The sequence below is a fragment of the Nicotiana tomentosiformis genome, chromosome 3, assembly GCF_000390325.3.
Source record: "Nicotiana tomentosiformis chromosome 3, ASM39032v3, whole genome shotgun sequence".
In the NCBI taxonomy this organism is placed as follows: domain Eukaryota; kingdom Viridiplantae; phylum Streptophyta; class Magnoliopsida; order Solanales; family Solanaceae; genus Nicotiana; species Nicotiana tomentosiformis.
The window spans coordinates 98,131,452-98,154,636 of record NC_090814.1 but is presented as its reverse complement, the minus strand read 5'-3'; the positions used below and the strand labels follow the sequence as shown (position 1 = coordinate 98,154,636).

The 23,185-nt window shown below is 36.1% G+C and overlaps 2 protein-coding genes across 2 annotated transcripts; one reads left to right on the top strand and one right to left on the bottom strand.

Moving 5' to 3' along the window:
• Nucleotides 1-1,711: 1,711 nt before the first annotated feature.
• On the top strand, nucleotides 1,712-8,979 carry LOC138908221 (uncharacterized). Its single transcript, XM_070198872.1, has 7 exons — nucleotides 1,712-2,331; nucleotides 2,443-2,497; nucleotides 2,588-2,641; nucleotides 5,880-5,968; nucleotides 6,137-6,265; nucleotides 8,773-8,851; nucleotides 8,959-8,979. Exons 1-7 carry the CDS (start codon nucleotides 1,712-1,714, stop codon nucleotides 8,977-8,979), a joined length of 1,047 nt encoding a protein of 348 aa, XP_070054973.1.
• A 2,962-nt stretch (nucleotides 8,980-11,941) lies between these two features.
• LOC104095644 (RNA pseudouridine synthase 7) lies at nucleotides 11,942-19,933 on the bottom strand. The gene is made up of 12 exons (XM_009601809.4): nucleotides 19,784-19,933; nucleotides 19,639-19,682; nucleotides 19,414-19,491; nucleotides 18,987-19,087; nucleotides 18,689-18,776; nucleotides 18,012-18,090; nucleotides 17,798-17,880; nucleotides 16,181-16,246; nucleotides 15,981-16,037; nucleotides 14,382-14,513; nucleotides 13,547-13,785; nucleotides 11,942-12,506 (listed from the first exon to the last, which is right to left on the bottom strand). The coding sequence occupies exons 1-12, from the start codon at nucleotides 19,872-19,874 to the stop codon at nucleotides 12,404-12,406; spliced, it is 1,161 nt and encodes a 386-aa protein (XP_009600104.1). The 5' UTR covers nucleotides 19,875-19,933; the 3' UTR covers nucleotides 11,942-12,403.
• Between the last annotated feature and the right edge of the window lie 3,252 nt (nucleotides 19,934-23,185).

The following is a 23,185-nucleotide window of genomic DNA, read 5'->3' as shown; positions in this document are numbered from 1 at the left end:
CCAATTTACCTGTTTTTCCATGTTTCTCTATTTTTCTGATATTGTCTCATTCCTATGCCAAATTGCTACGTGTTATACTAGTGTTGTTCAAATTATCGTTCTTATCATGTTTACGGAATTTTCTGGTGATAATTGAGTTTTATTTCAAAGTTAAGATTGATATTATGGAACCAAATGTTGAAGTAAGGTTTGTACTTATTATTCTCTCTCCCTGTTGTTATTTATGCATTGCATTATGGTAAGGGAGAGTGTTAATGCACGAAGGGTGATGTCGTATCGTATTGTGAGTATTAATGCATGAAGGGTGATGCTGTGCCATATTGTGAGTGTTAATGCACGAAGGGTGATGTCGTGCCATATTGTGAGTGTTAATGTAGGAAGGGGGATGTCGTGCCATATTGCGAGTGTTAATGCACGAAGGGTGATGTCGTGCCATGATATGAGAGTTAAAGCACGAAGGGTTATTTCGTGCCGTTTCTATTAATTTTATGGTGAGATTGAGAGTAAAAACACGAAGGGTGATGCCGTGCATTCTTCTTTACTGTATTCACTATTCCTATTGATTCATGGTATATTGGCTGTTGCGGTGATCATTCTGTTGTAGTTCTTTATCTTGTATTCCCCTCAGTCTGTCTCCCCTCTCGACATTTCCTGTTTAGTTCTTCATTCCTGTTATTTGCGTATACACTGTTAAATTGTACAGGTTGATTGTAGGTGCCTTGCCTTAGCCTCGTCGCTACTTCGTCGACGTTAGGCTCGACACTTACCAGTACATGGGGTCAGTTGTACTGATGCTGCAATCTGCACTTTCTGTGCTGATTTTGATACGGGCTCGGGTTGATCGAGATTTGCTATTAGTTCGCTGTCTGGAGACTCAAGGTAGATTTGTCGGTGTTCACAAACCTTGAAGTCCCCGTCTATCTTTTTATGTCCTACTATTTTCTTTCATTCGGACAGTTGTATTTCTTTCAGACTATTACTTTTAGTAAGTTCTAGAATGCTCGTGAATTGTGACTCCATATCCGGGTGATAGTAGTTAATACAGATTTATGATATTTCGCACTTGTTATATTTTATCGTAGTTAATTATTGCTAATTACTGAACGAAAATAAGGAATTGGTAAATGATTCTCTAACGTTGGCTTGCCTAGTAAGTGAAATGTTAGGCGCCATCACAGTCCCGTCGGTGGGAAATTTCGGGTCGTGACAGTGGACCTAATCTTGCATTATGGTGGGGACTGGATCACAAGCCCACATGTCTTGTATTCAAAGAAGTTGTCCCATATCAAGAGAGGTTATGATTCTGAACTTCTATCGTACAAATATCTAGTGAATTTATATACTAATGAGTTAGGAAATGTAGGTGTTCAACAACTAATTGTGAATGGTCTATCTGGTAATTATTATGAGATTGAGAATAATGCTGGTATAAGACATATGTTGTGTCCAATCTCTAATGAATTTAAGACTCTTCATTTCTATACTGTAGATGAGTGTGAGCAGTTTATTAATGTGACTAACATAGTCCATCATTCTGAGTCTTATCCAGTATTAAATAAAGTTGGTACTGATTGTAGTGATTCTGATTCTGATTCTAATTCTAATTCTGGAGAGGTAGAGTATGATAGTGATGAATTACAAATATTTGCTAGTCAAAAGAAAAAGAGATATCATGCCAAGTTTGGATAATTATAAGGAACTGTATAAGGGTATGAGCTTCAAGGATATACCTGAAGCCAGAAAATATATTAACCTCTTTGCCTTAGAAAACAAAAAGGAGTTAAAGAAAAGTTGTAGAAAAAGGCTAAGGTATAGATGTGTATTTAACTGCCCCTTTGTTATTCATATTACTGGAGATGGGGACCTTCCTGGGGTTAGGGTAAAGACCTTAAAAGCAAAGCATACCTGCGATGAAGCATTTGACAATTCTAGGATTGATTATTATACAATAGCAAGTTACTTTAAGAATAAGATGCAAGATAACCCAAAGTTTAAGGTAAAAGAGATGAGAGTAGAACTAAAAAACACATTCAATGTTAATGTTAGTTATGGAAAGTGCAAGAGGGCTAAGAGGCTGATTTTAGAGAAACTGGATGGTAGCTTCACATATGATTATAATAGACTTGAGGCATATGCCAATGATCTTAGAGTAAGTAATTCATGCAGTGATATAGTCATTAATTTGTCAAAGGATGCTCCTGTTCAAGGTAAAATAAAATTCTTGAGAATGTATACTCGCTTTCAAGAACTCAAGATGGGTTTTAGAGAAGGACTGAGACCATTTATTGGCTTACATGGTACCTTTTTGAAAGGAAAAGCAAAAGGTCAGTTGTTACTTGTTGTAGCTCTAGATGCTAATAATCAGGCATATCCAATAGCATGAGCAGTTGTTGATAAATAAACCAAAAAGACTTGGACCTGGTTCCTGGATTTGCTTCAAAGGTCACTGGATCTCAAAGAGGATGAGGGAATTACTTTTATGTCAGATATGCAGAAGGTATGAATTCTGTCCAGATATCTTTATTTCTTTCATCTCAATTTGTTGTTAAGTATTGCATGTTTACTTATATTCACTTTCACTTTGCAGGGATTAATTGAGGCAATCCAGAATGTGCTACCTGATTCACACCATATATTTTGTGTGAAGCACATAGAGTCAAACTAGTACAAAAGATGGTGTCACGGCCCAAAATCACACATGTCGTGATGGTGCCTATCACAATACTAGGCAAGTCGACAATCACCACCAACTACGCATTTTTAGTTAAAATCATAATGAAACAGGTTTAACAGTAACAAATTCTCATAAATAGTCGATAAGAAAGTACTGCGACTCAAATACAATATTCTCAAAAATTCGGGTGTCACTGAGTACAAGAGCTACTAAATTGTCAACACAGTCTAGCTACTAAAACAACTGTCTAGAAAGATAGAACAATGCTAATAACTTAAAAGAAAGAGAGTCTAGGTCTGCGGATGCCAAGGCAGCTACCTCAATAGTTTCCAAACATATGAAGCTCCAAAGCTAGCAACCGTCGTGCCCAGAAGTACTTGGATCTACACACAAAGTGCAGAGGGTAGTATGAGTACAACCGACCCAATGTACTCAATAAGTAACAAGACTAACCTTGGGCTGAAAGCAATGACGAGCTCATATAGGTACAGTCTAAATCTAGATTATAACAGTACAGATATGATAGGAAAAATGACAGTGCTAAGTGAAAACTCATAATCAGTTTCTACACAATGCAGAAATATAGACATGTTTTCAAGTTTAACAGTTTAAAGCTCAACACGGATAAAATATGCCAAGTATGATGGATATGAGGAATGTTACATCTCTATATCTACATGCCAAATATACATGTCACATGTAATGCATCACAATGATAATCTTGTGTACTCACACTCTCAGAGTACTCAATCTGACGGTCTCAACTCTAACTCATCACACTCAGTCACTCATCACTATGTGGTACCTGCGCTCACTGCTGGTATGTCAGACTCCGGAGGGGCGGATCCTGCCCAAATGCTAATAAAACATGTTGTGGGGTGCAGCCCGATCCCATCATGAATCAATAGTACATGTTGCGGCGTGCAGCCCGATCCCATCATGAATCAATAGTACATGTTGCGGCGTGTAGCCTGATCCCATCATGAATCAATAAAGTATGTTGCGGCGTACAGCCCGATCCCATCAATATCACTCACAAACAGGCCCTCGGCCTCACTCAGTCATTAATCTCTCTAGTCTCTCGGGCTCACAACACTCATGCCAATCAACCTAAAATAATGATACATAATGTAACAATAAATGATATCAGAGACTGAGATATGATATACAAATGATGAATGAGAGTGAGTTCATAACTGCAATTTAAGCAAATAACTCTACAGCCAAAGAAACGACCTTTGTGGGTCCCAATAATACTAGCTCATAGCCTAAACATAATTTCTAATATGAATCACAGCTCAATTTCTCTAACATATGGAGAATACATAAATATAACAAGATTAGATAACTACACAGTTCCATGGAATCAACCGAGTCACAATTACTACGGTGCACGCCCACACGCCCGTCACTTAGCATATGCGTCACCTCAACACCAAACACATAACACGTAGTTCAGGAATTCATACCCTTAGAACCAAGTTTAGAAGTGTTACTTACCTCAAACCGCGTAAATATCTACTTCAACAAACCCTTGCCTCGTGAATCGACCTCCGAACGACTCGAATCTAGCCACAAATAACTTAATACAATCAACACAAACTATAAAAATTGATTCCATATGATAAAGCTAGGTTCTATAACAGAAGCCAAAAGTCAACCCAAAAAGTCAACCCCGGGCCCGCATCTTGGAATCCAACAAAATTGACAAAATCCGAACACCCATTCAACAACGAGTCCAACCATACCAAAATTACCCAATTCCGACATCAAATCGTCACTCAAATCCTCAAATCTTACTCTCCAATCCTTAGTCCAAAATTCCCCAAATTCAACCTTAAAAACACATAAGTTAGGTGGGAAATTCAATGGGTATTCAATATTAATAGATAAAAACGACAAAAATTTGCTTACCTATTGAAATATAGTGAAACCCCTCTCAAACATTGCCTTCAACCGAGCTTGCAAAAGTCCAAAAATGAGAAAGACCTCAAAACCCTCGATTTTATGAAGTCTGCCGGGCATCTCGTGCCTGCGAGCTAAAACTCCGCTTTTATGGTCAGAGTTCCGCACATGTGGGACTCAGTTAAGTCCCCGACCAATTGCACCTGCAGTCCCCTCCTCGCATCTGCGGGACTGCTTCTGCGGAGTCCACATCGCTTCTGCGACTCCATTGCCTCCTGCCCACTTCCGCTTCTACGGACCCTCATGCGCAGAAGCCCATCCGCTTCTGCGGGATTCGTTCCGCACCTGTGCTCCCAAGACTCCTCTCCAGAACTCTCACTTGCGCCTCCACGGCCGTTTTTACGGCTCCGCACCTGCGGCCAAAAACCTCGCAGGTACGGTTACACCAGAACAACAACCTCCAGAAATTTCACAATTCTAATCCATGATCCGATTTCAATTTGAATCATCCTAGAGGCCCCCGAGACCCCATCCAAACATACCAACCCATCCTAAAATATCATACAAACTTAGTCGAGGCCTCAAATCATAGCTAACAACATCAAAAAATACGAATTGCACCCCAATTCAAGCCTAATGAAACTAATGAATTTCCAACTTCTACAATCGATGCCGAAACCTATCAAACCAACTCCGATTGACCTCAATTTTGCACACAAGTCATAAATGATATAACGAACCTATTCCAACTTTTGGAACCAAAATTTGAGCCCGGTAACCATAAAGTTAACTCTCGTTCAAACCTCTCAACTCTCCAAACTTTAACTTTTTTCCAACTTTTGTCAATTCAAGCCAAAATCATCTACGGACCTCCAAATCAACATCCGGGCACAATCTTAAGTCCAAAACTACCATATGGAACTATTGGAACCATCAAAACTCCGCTCCGTAGTCATTTACATATAAGTCAACATCTGATCACCTCTTTCAACTTACACTTTCAACCTTGGGACTAAGTGTCCCAACTCATTCCGAAATATTTTTGGAACTAAACCAACCACCTTGGCAAGTCACATAACAATAAATGAGCATAGAATAAGCAATAAATAGGGAACGGTACTATAATACTCAAAATAACCGACCGAATCATTACAGGTGGAGGATAGATGAGTTCAAGAAGTTGCTATGGTGGAGTGCCTGGAACTCTTATTAGCAAGATTTCAAGGACCAGTTGAATTGTATTGGTGAACTAAGTAAGGAAGCTACTAAAGCATTGTTAAAGTATCCTCTACATGCTTAGTGTAGAGCCTATTTTGATACTGTGTGCAAGAACCAAAAAGTGGAGAATAACTTCACTGAATTTGTGAATGCATGGCTGGTTGAAGCAAGGTAAAAGCCAACCATTACAATGCTTGAGGAGATAAGGATAAAGTTGATGAACTAGTTGTGAGAAAGGGAGGAAGTTATGAGGTCACGGGCAAATGATTTCAGTCCACATAGTTTGAAGTTATACAATGAGTACTTGAAGATAGCTAACACTTCTTGTTATGTGGACAGCAATGGTGACAGTGGTTATGAAATCAGGGAAGGGACAGATAACCACAATGTAAACATGATTGTGAAAAAATGCACATGTAGGGGATGTGATCTTACTGGAATCTCATGCCCACATGCAATTAAATCCCTGTAATACAAAAATATTGGAGCATGTGAATGAAATCAACCGGTGGTACAGCAAAGAAGCACATTTGCTAACCTACAAGTACAAGTTGCAACCAGTCAGGGGTGAAACATTCTGGAAGGTAGATCCATCGCAAGCAATGGAACCTGACGAGTGTAAAACACACACTTAAATATGCTCGCTAGTCGAATATAGTATAGAAAAATATCGTATCCACATGGATTGGATTTAAATAGTATTTTCGTAGATTTTAGTTTAATTGCTATCCACGATGATCGAGAATTTAGATTTGTGTGATTAAAAATAAAATTAACTAAAAGTCTAAACTATTGGCTAATGACAATCGCAACAAGAGTAAGCAAAGAAGATATCAATGGGAGAAAATAGGGCTTGATTGGATAGGTGCAAGATACTTGTCTGGGATTTAACTCTAGTCGATTTAATTATAAGGTTCAAGTGAGTATCTCGAATTCGCTCAATTATTAGTTCAAACGTTCAGAGGAAATTCCTCTCTCGATTAAGTCTCAACCTCACAAGATGAACTAAGTTAAGCTCGGTGAAGATATGCAAGAATTCGTAGTGGATTGGTCTTTAGGAGAACTTCTTCCAATTATCCTCCTAACTAGGTCTAAAAAATAATCCAACTAGTTTCTTTTGATTACTATGAAGAATCAATTAATTCAACCAACAAAATAATAAAAAAATAGCATAAGTTATGCCTCTTTCGATTACATGAACATGTGAAAATAGATGCAACAATTAAAATACCCAAAATGATCCAATACATAAAAACTAGAGTTAATATCTACAAATAATTCTCAATACACCAAATCCATCAATCCCTAAAGAGAACTACTCCATAGATATGGAGTAATTCATCACAAATAAGTTTAAGTTAAAGAAAAACATACAACGATCCAAACTCATGTCTTGAGTGAGGATTGAATGATGAAATCCCTTGTGCTCTTGCTTCTCTCACTTCTCCTTAGCCTCCTTAGGTCTTAGAGGTGTCAAAAGTCCCAAAAATACCGTTATTCCATGTATATATAACAAGTAGGTTCAGGCCCAAATGAACACACCTTCTCCTACGCGAAATAGGACTCTTTCCAGAATAGGACGTGCGCGACCGCGCACCTGGGAATGTGCTCACGCATATGGCCGCGCATTTAGGATGGTATTCTTCCTCACTTGCGCGCCCAGTGCTCGCTCGCGCACCTGGGTGGCATCCTGCTAGATTCTCTGTTTCTCTCGTTAAGTGCACGATTGTCCGTTGATCCCCGAACACGATCCCAACTTAATCCTTGAGCTTTTACTTGGACTTCAAAACTCCAGAATATCTTAAATTTATTTCATAACATCTACATAACTCGGGATCACTCCTACAAGGCATAAAATAACCTTTAGTGCAAAACACTAGCGATTAACGTTCAAACTCAATTAAAGTGCAGTAAATTAGAGTGTGATAAGCAACTAAAATACGCAATTATAGCCTACTATCAGAACCACCTGAGTTAGTCAAGATGGCTGGTAGGCCTAAAATCAAGATAACCAGATAGAAAGATAAGGCAATCAAAAGGCAAGGTGAATGGGCAGCTTCAAGAAAAGGGACAGTAATGACTTGCACCAACTGTGGAGAGGCAAAACATAATGCAAGGGGTTGTGAGAAGGTAACATTTACTTTTTCAAAATTATATTTCTAGTGTCAATACTTTATCTAACTTATTTTACTTGTTAACAATAGCCACCCATGGCAAAAAGGGCAAGAAAAAATACCAAACATCTGGTTGATGAAGATGATAGTGTGGGAAACAATCAGAAGAAGAAATACACCTAACAACACTCCAATCTAGTCAACAAGTCATTCTAGTGTTCAAGGCTCAAATTTTGTGTCAATGCCTACACCATCTGTGCACAGTCAATCAAGCAGTCCATTCCCTGACTTTATCTTCCCTGAATTCCCTGACTTTATCTTCCTTGAACTTGATCCAGATGTAGTTACAAGGCTAACAATTGTGTCAGAATCTAAAACAAGACTTTTGGAACGGCAAAAACCACCTTAAACTTCAAGTGTAAGAGTAATTTCCTTCACTGGTGAACAAATGGTGTCAGTCTTCCATCATCACTTCTTTTCAAAACACCGGGACTCAAATGGAAGGGAAAAAGTGTTGTAACTGGAAGCCAGCTGGAGATGCAAAGCAAAAAGAAAGTGGATAAGTTGAAGCCAAGAAGGGGAAGCAATTGAAGTCTATAGTAATAGAACTAAATAGGTTATTTTTTGTGTAGTTCGTTGGGTTGTAATTACTGCCACGTGATAGTACATTTCCTATTATGTCATTTGTTAAGCTTTGTTGCTGAAAGTTGGAGTTGGATGTCATATTATCACCATGTTTGTGCCAGTTTTGGGGGGTATAATATGGCATCCATGTATCTACAAATCTGACTTTGTTTTGTATAATGAAATATGCATTTACTATTTAATTTGTTGTTTCAGTAATTAATGTTGAATCTGCAGTTTTGCAGTTAATGTTGAATCTGCAGTATGTGCAGAGTTTATTGAATATGCAGTTTGCGCAGAGTTTGTTGAATCTACAGTATGTGTAGCTTGTATAATTGTTGAACCTACAGTTTGTGCAATTGTTGAATCTGTAGTTTGTGCAATTTGTTAAATATGTTGTTTGTGCTAATATTGAATTTGCAGTTTGTTAAATCTACAGTTTGAAACTTACTATATGAACAACCAACTGATATGGAGCAACTTAAACTTCAACTTAAAACATCAAGAGCAATTTAAAACTTCAATTTAAATATGGAACAACTTAAACTTCAACTTAAATCTGTAGTAGAACTAACAAGAGCAATTAACATTATAACTTAAACTTCAACTTAAAACATCAAGGTTCCAAGATTTGAAGTAGTCTAAACAAAAGTGAACTCATTTGATATTACGCCTACATAATTTGTGAAATTACAAAATATCAAAAAAAAGAGGTAACATTCCCTACCAAATACATCAAGTATCATAATCAACTTTAATTCATTACCCTAGCAGCTTAAATTCCAACATAAAGGGCGCATAAAATGAAAATAAAAATCTTCATCTTGAGGATTTTTTTTTCTAATTAGTCACTTGAACATGGTTTCTTGCCTTCATGGCGACCATTTTCTCCTTCAATTTATCCCTTTCAGTTTTAACATTGTCCAACAACGACTTCAAAGCACTGATTTTAACATTTTTCGCATCCAACTGAGACCTTAAATTGTTGATTACAACGAGTGCTCTATCGGGAATAGGGTCATTTGACTATTCCCAATAACCACATGAAGCATCCTGTAAAACCAAAATACAATTCAAACAAATCAAAGGGAAACAATTCGGTAAATTATAAACAAATTCAAACACGACAAAATTTAATAATAATCACTTACTTCTTATTTTGGACACTTGTAGAATCTCCTTCTAGAGTTAAAAAGAGTAGTCGAAGTAAAGTGGTTAGTATATTCCCCACAATGGCACTTCCTCTTGGATGAAGAACTATTTTCTGACATGCCAAACTACCTTTTTGGACAATATTTATAACCTAAATTAAGAAATTAAGATCAAATAAGTGATAATGAAAGAAATTAAAGTAGCCAACGTAGTTTCTTGAAGAACTCTAATTTTCTCTCATTGGTTGAAGGAAGGAAATGAGAGAACCGATGTGTTGGGGCTCTTTTTTAATTAAAAGATCGGGTGGGTCGGATAAAATTAGCTGGGTCGGTGGGTCAATTAAAAAATAGGGGTGGGTTTAGTTCATTCAGTAAGAGGCTGACACGTGGATATTTTTAATTTAAAATTGGGAGTATTCGGTAGAGGGGCGTTTTAATTTTTGGACACAAACAGTAAGGACTCTTTTAATTGTATAGTATAATGGGGGACAGATATGACTTATTTTAGCTAGTAGAGGGATATATATGGCCCTTTTTCGTAACTTAAAACTCACCTGTATTTTTTAAAACATCCAATGACCCTGACCCGCTCCTATGACTCACAGCTTAATCTCTTCAAACTTGTTATGAACTATTATGTATTCCTCATTAGAAGAATACAAGTTTGCTTCTTGATCCGTATTTAATCTAGAATCATCTAATTAAAGAGTGAATACCCTAAAAAAACCCTAACTATTACGTTTTTGTTAGTTACGTACTTAAACTATTCGGTGTCCCCAAAACCCTCGAACTATACTCCCCCATATATTAAAAACCCCTTAAAGAGTATAAGGTAATGCCTGAGTTATACACGCCCCAAACCCATTTTAAGTCTGCCAAGTGGCACTCCAAGCGGAATTAATTTCCATTAACATAATTTAGTTTTATTATTTGAAACAAAAAATTTATACAAAATCTAATTATACACTTTATGAATTATTATTTTTGGATATTCAAATTAACCATGAAGGCTGATTTCATAGGTTTGTTTGATAATTTTCATTCTTTTTTATGTTGCAAAAGTACTGTTTGGGAAGGGATACTAGGAATTCATCCAGATTTATAGTTAGCATTTAAGGTTTTATTCCAAAATGTATGGGTTTTCTATTGAATAAATGTCGAATTTCATTTACACTTTTCATTCCAAGTTAGGTTTCATTTTCATACCCAAGAAGATACCGAGTTTTCAAATAAGAGAAAATAAAATGAAGAAAAAGGTATAAAGAAAGTGTTTTTACAATAATTTTGAAAAACAAAAGAAGAGAAATGGATGAAGAAATTTATAATGAAACCTGTAATTTCTAAACCCAGTTGAGTTTGGGTCAAGGAAGATGAAGAAGAGATGAATTCGTTCAAAAAAGAAAAAAAAAGATAAAGAAGAAAGAAATAAGAAGAGAGGAGAAAAAAGTGATAGAAATAAGGAATTTTATTTTTTAAAAATAGTTAATAATAAGAAAATATTAGGAATTATTATTTTTCTGGACTAATCAGCTATTGTACATTCCCCGTGGACTAATTTTTTAAGCTCCCGCGTACCTTTTAGAGATTGAAAGCACTTTCTCATCCACATATTCCTTGGGGGTATTTTATTATGGGTTCACTGTAGTTCAGGGGTAATGAAAACCCACAATAGTTTAAGTATGATACTCACAAAATCGGTATAGCTTAGGTGGGTTTTGAGATATTAACTCTCTAATTAATTCATTTGGAAAGTTGCAAGGCTTCAAGAACAGAACAAGAATATTGTTTCTTCCATATCCTCCCCAAGAAAAAATGACCATAAGAATCGAGAATGCTAGCATTAGATCTAGGTTTTGAATTTATTGCTGGAGAGCAAAGATTACGAGGGCAGGATTTTATATGCCTTTGGCAGCCAGGTATCTACTACCCCTACACCGACGTTGGCACTAGCCTACCACAAGCACATACAGAGTACTTGTAGAAAGCTTAGGTCAAAATAATAGACAAGTGTTATGGTTTTAGAACCCTAGTGTTTCTTATTAATGAGAACGAAGAAAGGGGTCGTTGATTTAAATTAACTGGTAATGGGTGGGTTACAGGAGCGGGTCAGGATCGTTGGGTATTTTAAAAAATGCAGGTGAGTTTTAATTTAATACAGATAATACACGTGGCAGGTTAAGAAAATGTTACATGGCAAAGTAAAAGTCAAAAATTGACCAGGTTAGTTCTGTTAGATATAGGGGTAAGTTTGAACAAAAAAACAAACGTTAGGGACATTTGAGCCATAGGGGTATTTTTGGCCCTATTCCGTTTATTAATTGCCAAAGATTCCGTACTGCTGGTGTACAAATAAAGGGGGTAGATTCTGAGTAATCCAATATTAACATGGTGAAAGAAAATCATCTCTGCCAAACACAGGCGACTTCCACAAATTGTTTCTGGAACAATTGCTGCAAAACACTTGTTCATAAACCAGTTGAGATCGAAAGTTATCCAAAGCTAACTTCCCATAAATCCAAATTCAAGGTACACCATGCATCATACGAAGACCTAAAACACCACATGGGTGCCTCCCCAATCACATTCGCAGCACTCCAGGAATTTACCAGGACGCATGGCATCCAGCTGCACAAGAATGAACAAAGCACAAGAGGCGGAGCACCAAGAGCATAACACAGTTCTGAAATCAGACGTATAATGAATGTTAAAAGAGCATATCAACTTAGGGATGCCCAATCTGGAAGTGGACATTCATATATCCAGCCCGGTCCGGAATATTTTACACAATGCAGCCATAGACCCTCTTCATTTCCCTCATACCTGCATTTTGAAATAATAAAGGGCATCAATCAAGCCAAACATGAGAAAGGCTTCTAAAACCAAGAGCAAGGTCACAAGTGGTACTTTTTTTTTAACTAAACAACAACCAGACAAATCTAGCCACACATTCATAGTCTAGGCCTCAAAACCTAAACCGAGGGGTAATGCACAAGCTTACAACCATTTAGTCATAAAAGAACACAAGATCTTAGATGAGCAAACAAAGAAGCTTTATCAAGATAAAGTTCAGTAAATTTAGGCTAAAGCGCACTAGTAACTTTACAATTCATACCTGTGTCAGCCTTTCAATGTTTTTTTTCTTTTGAAATCGGTAACAGTAAAGAGAAATTGTCAAATGATAATCAGCCTTTCAACGATTTTCCGGTGCTAAGATGACCTTGAACCATTGAAATAAAGAATTTTTTTACATTTCCGTGTGTTTAACTAGCGAACAGTTGTGTACTGATCTTGGTGGGCATTATAGTCATCTCAATTTCTTTTGTCTAACTTATTCTATTTTGAAAGGCGGTTTGTGCTTGATCTCCTGGGTTACCATAAGATGGCTTTTAACTAAATTATATTGCTCTTAATCTAAAAGTGGGAAAGGAAGAGCTCTTACCTCAAGTTCGAGACTGTGGCTAGAATCAGAGGGACTCATGGAACGGTACAAGAAAGGTAGAGAGTGCAAGGCTACCCAAATTTTGTGCAGGAAATTGAAATTTCTTAAATGCAAACTAAAAAGTGGAATATTAGTAGTTTTGTGAATCCAGAAGTATTAGTGGTTTTGGGGAAACAAGAAATCCATTATTTTGGATGAGCCTCATAGGTCTAAATGGCATAGCAGAAGGAAGAATGCTCACTGAGGAACAATTGGCTTAAGAAACAAACCTGCAAATTGCTATGTTACAATAGTACTTGCCAAAATTTAAGGGTCACCATAGCCCCTCAACCATAAACATGTATGGACAGTAACTATAAGGTTGGACATGCACTCCAGAATCGACCCATCAAGAATTATGCAATACAGACACCATCCTTACCCTTTCGGAGCAAGATTTGGACAATTTGTACACACGGGATCAATGCTGAAATCTTCATTGGAGTCATTTGCCGTGTCATTAGTGTCATTTTCAAGAGAGATGGGCTCTGGAGGAGAACATGATTTAGCTGCAGCTCTATCCGCACTCAATCCTTCAGCAGAACGATTAGACACAAGTTCAGACAGGTAGAGCATATCATTGGCTATAGGATGTCCTGTATATTGCAGATGAACACGTATCTGTTTTAAAGCAAATTTTGTTAGGTATATCAAGCTAATCATCCTTAAAGAGAGAATTTCGCTAGCAATATCACTGTTCTGACTGACACGAATAAAAATTCCAGAAACCACATTTTTATATTTAAAAAAATATTGGGGGGAGGGGATTACAAGGTGGGGAATCGAACCCCTCACCAACAAGGTGAAACTTCAGATAGTCAACCAACTGAGCTACTAAGATTTCCCTTCAGAAACCACATTCAATAGAAATGCCTCAACCAAAGAATATTAAAAGAAACGGCCGATTAAAACCGAGGACAAAAGGTATCTTATCTCAAAGGCATAAATCATTTGAAGATGCAATTTCACAACAAATGAATCTATTGCACTCTAATTATGGATTAGGACAAAAACAGATAAACTTAAGAGCTAGAATATTAAACGGAGATGTTACTCAAGCAAAAAAGATATTCAACTCAAAAAATATAAATAAAAAGCAACAGATGATTCAACAAAATGCAGAAGTTTCTTTTTTTTTTTTGTATTAACTGAGGGAAGGGTGGGTATAAAGGGACATAAATGATACGAGAAAATTGTCATTATCACATTTTAAGTACCTGATGTGTCCTGCCAGTCACTGGTTCACACAGAACGATGCTGTGCTTCCCATTGGTACTCATCCTTGTAAATTTGGTACAGGCAGTCTTTCCCTTCAGCGAAGCAGTACTATTTCCCTGGCCATCCCCCACCTACTAGAACGATTAGCCCAAGATGACTAGCATGACTAATAATATCAAACAAGAAACAGAACCCACTCATAACAAAGTGTGTTTTCCAAGCCCAAAGCACAATCAAATGGTTGATAAAGCTCGCATAGCAAATCAATTTATTCAACTACAAAATTACAACCAATAGATAAGTCAATCAATTGCGCTTTTACAGCCCTCGCTGCATTGAGATTCTTTTTTTTATTATTTATATATGGTAAGGTATAGAAGCCCTGCATTGAGATTTTGATCTCCACAGGTGGATACCTTGGAACATAATCTCCTCACCCAATGAAAAAGTAAACAGCACATTTCTTAACTCAACTTTTGATGGCTCAAACATTGTTCGGTTTTCACTATTTATTTTCCTCGACTTTGTGACAGAAGACCTCCCATATTACATTACAACTCCTCTAGGTGAAAAAGGGAAGCAGAAAAATTGGGAAAATGACTTTCAAAATAAAAAAGAGTTGTCATCCCCCGATGAATTAGCAAAAGGCCTATATTGTATCGCCCAATTGTTGTCACCACATGGTTACACTTCATCCACTCCAAGAGATAGCATCAAGTTACAATTGGTAAGTGATGGGTTAGAATGAAAGAAGAAAAGGAGAGTGATAGAGAAGGATGATTCAAAAAGATTAGCAAATTACGGCAAAAGAGTTTTCAGAGAGCACGAGTTCTGACACTGCAGAGATATGAGGGATGCAAGGAGTCGATTGTGACTGATGTGTAAGAATAAGCAAATTAAGCAGGTTAACATTGTGAATAACTAAAATTGGTGTCATGTCAATTAGTGATAGACTAATAATTCAGAATTCTAACTGAAAATGTAGGAGAGAAAACGAATCTTTTAGTTTCTGGGAACTAGCTCAGATACAGGAAATTTGCAGTCATTTATGTTGTGTTACTGTGACAAGAAAATTTGACTACTTTGCACGATTTCTATCAACAACAATGTTGCACAAAAGCTCTATAAAGCAGACACATTATATTCTCTTACAACTTTTTGCTTTCAGGTTCTAAAATCCTGTCTTCTTTCTGCCCAATCTGTAGCCACCAAACGGGAAGTTCGGGCATGGGGCAGAGGCAGGGGGTTAGGCATACTTATCTTTTAAGGATCAGTATCGTATTTGCTTCTAAAATGTAGAATACTGAATGAGAAATAGTTATAAATCGTTACTCCATCATATGTGCAAGATTCAAGCATTCTGCAGCGCAAAAGGAAGATTCCATTCCTCAAGCTTTCCCTCCAGCTTTAGTAAATTTTATGTTTCCACTGGTTCAAATACTATAATGCAAGTCACGTTCTATGCAAGAGCTAAATCAACCAACATCATAAGTTGAGCTAAATCTGATGAACAAGATACAAAAGCTGAAAGAGCAAATTTACTAGAAAGAGGGGAGAACAGGCACTAATGATGTACACACTTCAAAAGAACATGTTACCTCAACTGTGCTTCTTCCTTCTCGAGCATTGTAATTGACATTAGCATTCACAACTTGCTAAGGAAAGAAGCAAGGAGAAAAGGCAAGTCAAAAAAGTAAAAACGGTAATTGTGAAGAGTACAAAGAATAGAGTTAAGAGGGGGGTGCTGCATAGAGGGGGATGCTGCATAGAGGGGAATGAATGACGAGATGAACGATACCTGCTTATCTGGGAATACTCCGATCACTCTCGCAATATACTGCTTCTGCACCATTCCTGATTCTATCTGGAAAAAAAACCAAGTGTACTTAATAAGGGTTTAGAAACACCTGTTCAGTTAACAATAGATGGAAAGTAAACCAGCCTATAGGAATTAAAGGATGGATAAGCAAGACGAGTAGTTACTTATTCGACAGTTCAAAAGATTAGTTTACACTTTACTGGGTGGAAAGCATGGACTTCTGAGTCTGAAATACATTGGTTTGACTTTGCATGTGCTTAAAGTCTTCCACCCCAACCATTTAAAAGATCGATTTAGCAGCAAATGAAGAACTCAGTAGATACTTTTCTGAAAAGTCAGAGGGGAACTGGAAAATTGGAGCTGCTCTAGGTTAAGGAAAATGCTATAAGAACTGTAAGATATTTATCTGGATGAGTTTTTGCAACTGACTTCAAGATATGTAGGTCACCCAATTATTGCTGTCCAAATAATTGGAATTGAGTTAATTTTCACCTGAACAGATTCTACTTGCAGAATAGCAGAAGCGCAGTGAAGTTTAGCAGCTGAAACAAATAATTTTTAAGATGACGTAATTTGTTTCATTAAAAAAAAAAGCATCCATAAGCTGCAAGATTACAAGAGGCTTAATTACAAGAAGCATAAATACAGACAACAAAAGTGAATTGCTAGCCCCTATACAATGTCTCAATCTAGGAAACAAGTGCTAACGAACTCCAAAAAATGTCCAGCACTAGTTACTGGGGACAACTTTGTCCAGAAAAAAAGATTGATCAAACAAGTAATCCAACAGTGCACTTAAAACTCAGAAAGAGTCATGCTCAATTGAATGTATAGCTGTGGAAATAGTTTCCATAATATATGTATAGACCAAGAAACTTCTGACGAAACTAACTTCAACCCCATAAGAACGTTGTATTTTCAACTCTATACATCAATTATGCACCAGTTGTTTCAAGAACTCAGATTCTGATGCCAAGATATCAAAAAATAATCTTTAAGAGCCTCTGTTGTAGAGTTTAGGAAGTAGACAATAGTCCCCATGTAGTAAATTCAACATTAATTGGAAAATATTCTACCTCATAATTAAGAGACAATTAGAGGAGCTGACAGTATTTACAAAGAAGAATTAAATTAGTTCAGCAGGAGCCTTCTGAAAACAAATAGCATATTTAGAAATTTAAGTCAGATTAGTGAGGTTTCAAACGCCACACTTCGAATAGTACAGCAATATGCTTTCTCTATTCAATAAAACTAGAAAGAAAGGTCCCTTAATTTGAAATCCTGGAACACAAAGTAGGATTGTAAAATCAAGCATTGAATAAGAGTATCATATGTGTGTAAAGTCAGTTTCAAAGATTTTGACAGGAATCATTTTAACACCTCCTCACAAGCATTTGAGCACAAAGCTGCTGGAGTCTAACCAAATCTGGTTATATTTGGAACTTATTCATCTCGTACCGCTAACGTATTGATATTGACAAAGAATAAGGAAAAATAGGTGTGGTTAGAAAGCAGTTATGCATTGAGATCTATTATTTTTATGATTTCTCTCATTTGCAATTCATTGCAATTTAATCATAAAAACAGAAAATATACCTGTTGCCTGAAGAGGTCAGCCCTAGAAGCACTTCTAGCCAAGATAAGTAGTCCTGAGACCAAGCGATCTAGGCGATGAACCGCTAACACCAAAGTCAAGAGAAGACTAGAACAAGTTGATATATTTAATGTGACTTGTGAAATATACTAGATTCCAGTATAAATAACAAAACAGAAAGTTATGCCCTGCTGCCACTAGGGGAACACAGGATACGAAACAAAGGTGCCAAGTCATACTCAGCTTGTAGTATACCAACAACTGTATTCTTGCGGTATTGTCCACATGGATGAACCTACAAATGAGAAGAAATTGCTTACATTATATATATGAATGGTGAAGCAAGGACAATACAACAACTATAAGACAAAAAGAAAACATAATGCTATCTTCGGAAATGAGTTAGCCATCCAACACAAACGTGGATAACAGATTAATTGGGAAGTTTTATTTTTTGAATTGGTAATTGTATTAATAAAATAGCATGAAGAAAGTGCAGGCAAAAGCATTTACAGATCAAAAGCAAAAGTACACCCGTTCTCTTCTTAGAGGGATCCTACCAAATGTATCAGTCCTCTGATCACTATCTAGATTCTTTTTGAAAAGTTGTCACATGGTGAGAATCTATTTCAATCTACAACCTTCTGTACTCCAAAGGGACAGATCATAAACATGCAACCGAGTGGTAAAAGGGAAAAGCTATTCAGCAAGTAAATGGAGATTAGTGTCGACTCTGAAACAAACTTGACTAGTCCTTGAAAAATTGGAGGGAAAGGAACAAGATATTTCCACATGGATGCACCTATATGTGAGAAGATTTTTAAATTATTTAAATGAATGGTGAAACAGGAAACAAAGATACTCCATAAAGATTGAAATCGTTATTAGCTTACTGGAACAGAAGCAGGCTTACAAACTGTCAGCACATCTGGTTCTTCACATAGTATTTCGACATCCCACGACATCACTTGTGGTTCATGCCTACAGCCTTTTGTCAGTCATGTTCTCATAATTGCATAACAGAACATGATTGGAAAATGTCAAATCAGATGCTGAGTCTAAGATCCATCGCTAACACACGTTAAATCAAGAAAACCAAAATCTATTGAAGGATTGACCACAGAAAAAACAAGCAGAAGATTGATGTCAATAAACTAACTGTCTGAGGCTAGAACTTGAATCAGTACAAACCTGTGCAAGAAATGGCTAATCTTTTGTGATGACTGAACTACATATGAAACATGCACCTTTTGTCCATCAACTTGTATACGTCCAGATTTAACAGCAGATTCCTAGAATAAGTCAAAACCATCTAAATTAGCCTCTGCTATACAGATGTACACTAGTGAACATCCAGTAGTACTTAAGACAATCAAAAATATGCGCGAACAATCAGGGTAGGCTATAAGCATATGCTATCATCACTCAAATAATTCAACTTAACATAATTTCCAATTCAAAAAAAGTAAAATCACAGTTAGGCCTGTTCAAAATGTAGCATATATCAAACCATTTATGCCAGTATAATTGCAATCATTCATGTATCATGTATGCCAGCAAACAAACAAAAGAAAAGGATATACGTAAACACGAAATGTAACAGTTAGAAACAACATACATAGTAATCACGAGGTCTCCCTTTAAATTCTTCAGAGAAGAGATCAACAATTGTCTTCCCAGCCCACCGGGCTTTCACCTGAAAAATGAATTTAAACCAAATTTAAATCCATATACAGGGTTTAGTTAGGGTTTTGACAAATTCATTAAGAAAATGGCCAAATCAATCGATAAGCATCTGTTCTGCAAATAGACAGATAAACAAAGAGAGAGTAGTAGCTCATACATGAGAAATGAATTCGAAGTAGTAAGGTCTGACATAGCGTATTCCTGCAAAAGCAGAACAGAAAAGCATAAAAATTTTGTTGCAGAGAAAAGACAACGCAATAGGTAACAGAAGTTGGATATGAGGCAAAGCTCAAGAAACTTACCATTGCGGAAGATGTAGTCATGGCGTTCGGGTGGGTTGGCGGGAGTTTGCCACACTATCTCCATATCCTCTCGCTTCCTCTTCATGTTCATTTTAGTAATAAGCCTTTTCTGTAATTTCAAATATTACACAAATCCATCCCTCTACCATTTTATTATTTATGTAATAAAATTATTTATTACACAAAGAAACAACTTTGCCCTTACACATTAATTAATGTTTTCCTTTTGTACAGAAAAACTATATTTTATATTTTTTGAATGATGATCTAGTTCTTGCGATCTCTATTCAACTTCTTCAAATAATTTTTAGATGATTAAGAAGGAAGAAACTAAAAATAACACTAAAAAGTAGTACTACAAAATCAAAAGGGAAAGACAGGTTAAAAGAGAATTAAAGGTTTTCTTCCTCATTTACTTTTTTTCCCAACATCATCGTTTAAGTAGGAAAGCCTAAAGAAATTGTGTGCTATGAGCAATTTAAATACATGCATCCACTAATAAACAATTAGAATATATAATAAAGTATATTATAAAATTAAAACATGAAGCTAAGCTTGTCTCTTTGTGTATATTACAACATAACATAGCTTGTTATATATAATGAAATAAGGGCAGTTTGTGAAAATATTAACTCACAATGAATGTACAGTTAAACCTTTTTATAACAATTACTCTATGTAATAATATAAAGTCAATTTTTTTGGCATATATTTTTTATGTTTATTTACTTTTTTTCATAGTAATCTAACAACAACAATTATCTTTATAATAGTATATTCTTTGTAAAATTACCTTCTATAACAATCATTTTTATAGAAATAAAATTTCTATGTTTGTCGATAATAGATCTATAATTTTTTATCAAATATTTTAAATAGATAATTTTAATAAGGCTACAATTTTTGACCAAATATTTTAAACTATACACCACTTATGACTAAGAATTATACGTGAGTACGTACTTCTATAATTAAATATTTTATTTCATTGAAATATCTACACATATATTTATAATCCATTAGACAAAAGTTTTCCATTCTGTATAAAGTTTAAGATTTAAAGAATACGTACTAAAGTTTAATCGATTTTTTTGGATTATTTTTTCTATAACATTCATAATATTTAAATAGCAAATGTTATTATATGTGTTCAACAATCAACTGATATAAAAGTCAATAAAATATCGAAACTAACGAGACTATTATAAAAAGAGTTAGACTGTCTATGTTATAAGTTCAAATTTCAGGAAAATTTGTATAACTCTCTCTTAGATTAAGGGGGGGGAAGGATTTCATGCACTCGAAAAATAAGGACAACAAAGAAACACAATTAAGAAAATTTACCTGAATATCTTTTTAATTTGATAGTGTATAGTATAACTTAACCTCTTATAAAACTTGATAGTTTTACTGTCATTAATTTAGAAAGTCATCAAACAAGTTTGCTCAGTGAAGAATAAAAAATCAAACAAGTTTGCAGTAAAGCGGTTAAAATCGGGTCAGGATCGACTCTGACTGTACAATTCTATCCCGTTCCTCACGTACCCAAATTGGTTCTTTAACAAGTGTCACTCACTATTAGGGGTGGAGATCCCCTCCAATAACAATTTGTCCATTATTGCTTAATACACTTACTGATTTGTGTCATGTGTTTACTCAATTAATTCAAGGTTAAATTCAATAGGTTAATTATTTACCAAATAGAAGCTGTCATTTATCCAAAAGAAGGTAATTTGAAACCCAAAATTCGCATGTTGTGATGACGCATATCTCAATACTAGACAAGCCGATAACTTCAATAAGTCACTATAATCTTTTAAGTTTGAAAACATAATATTTAGATTTAATAGAAAATTCCACAAATACTGATACAAATACACTCTCAAAACTTGGTGTCACTGAGTACATGAGAATCTAAATGATAACATAGTCTGACTGATAAAACACTGTCTGAAAATATAGAACAGTACAAGTAACTGAAAGGAAAGAGAGTACAAGTCTGCGGACGCCAAGCAGCTACCTCGATAGTCTCCAACAGATAAAACTCAGAAATCTAGCAGTCGCCGTATCCGGAAGTACCTGGATCTGCACACGAAGTGCAGAGTGTAGTATGAGTACAACCGACCACATGTACTCAATAAGTAACAAGACTAACCTTTGGACTAAAAGTAGTGACGAGCTCAACAAGTACAGTCCAATATAGAAATAACAGTACAAAAATGTAGGCATATTCTCAAGTTCAACAAATAAGCCCAATACAAGTAAAATAGATCAATTCTGCATGATATGAGGAATATGACATCTCTATATCTACATGCCAAAATACATGTTGTATGTGATGTACCACAATGAAAACCTCGTGTACTCACACTCTCACAATACTCAATCATTCAGTACTATATATGGCCAATCCAGCCCAGGGAAGATCCATCCCCAAATATATATCACTGACAGTTAGTAACTAAGTACTGCATAAGGCCAATCCAGCCCAGGGAAGATCCATCTTTCAATATAGATAATTCGCAAGATCCATGCTAGGGAAAATTCATCCCAAAAATATAAATGATTCGGACAAGATCCATGCCCAGGAAAGATCCATCCCTCGATATAAATAATTGGCAAGATCCATGCCAGGGAAAATCCATCCCAAAAATATAAATGATTCGGGCAAGATCCATGCCCAAGGAAGATCCATCCCTCAATATAAAATCAACCACGCTCACTGTGTGGAGTGCAGACTCCAGAGGGGCTCCTTCAGCCCAAGCTCTATAATAGCCAGATCCAGGCATAAATAAATAATACATGTTGCGGCGTATAATCCAATCCCATAAATATCACTCACAATCTCCAATCTCTCGGGCTCACAATGACATGAAAATCAACCTGACATAATGATATAATGTATCAATGAATGACAATAGAGACAGAGATATGATGTGTAAATAATTGATTCTGAATATGAAATTTATATTTTTAAACAATTAATTCAACGGCAATACGACCTCTGTGGATTCCAAAATATTGGCATATAGCCTAAACATGACCTTTAATACGAGTCTCAACTCAAATTTCTCTAACACGTGGAGGATATGTGGATAATGACATCATTATTTGAGTATGCAACTTTACGAAAATAATTAAGTCGCAATTTCTACGGTACACGCCCACACGCCCGTCACCTAGCATGTGTGTCACCTCCAAACAATTTATATAACACGTAATTCAAGGATTCATACCCTCATAACCAAGTTTAGAAGTGTTACTTACCTCAAACCGTAAAATTTTTTATTCCAATAAGCCTTTTCCTCGCTATTCGACCTCCGAACACCTCGAATCTAGTCACAAATAATTTGATACGGTCAACACAAATTATAGGAATCAATTCCATACGAAAATATAAAA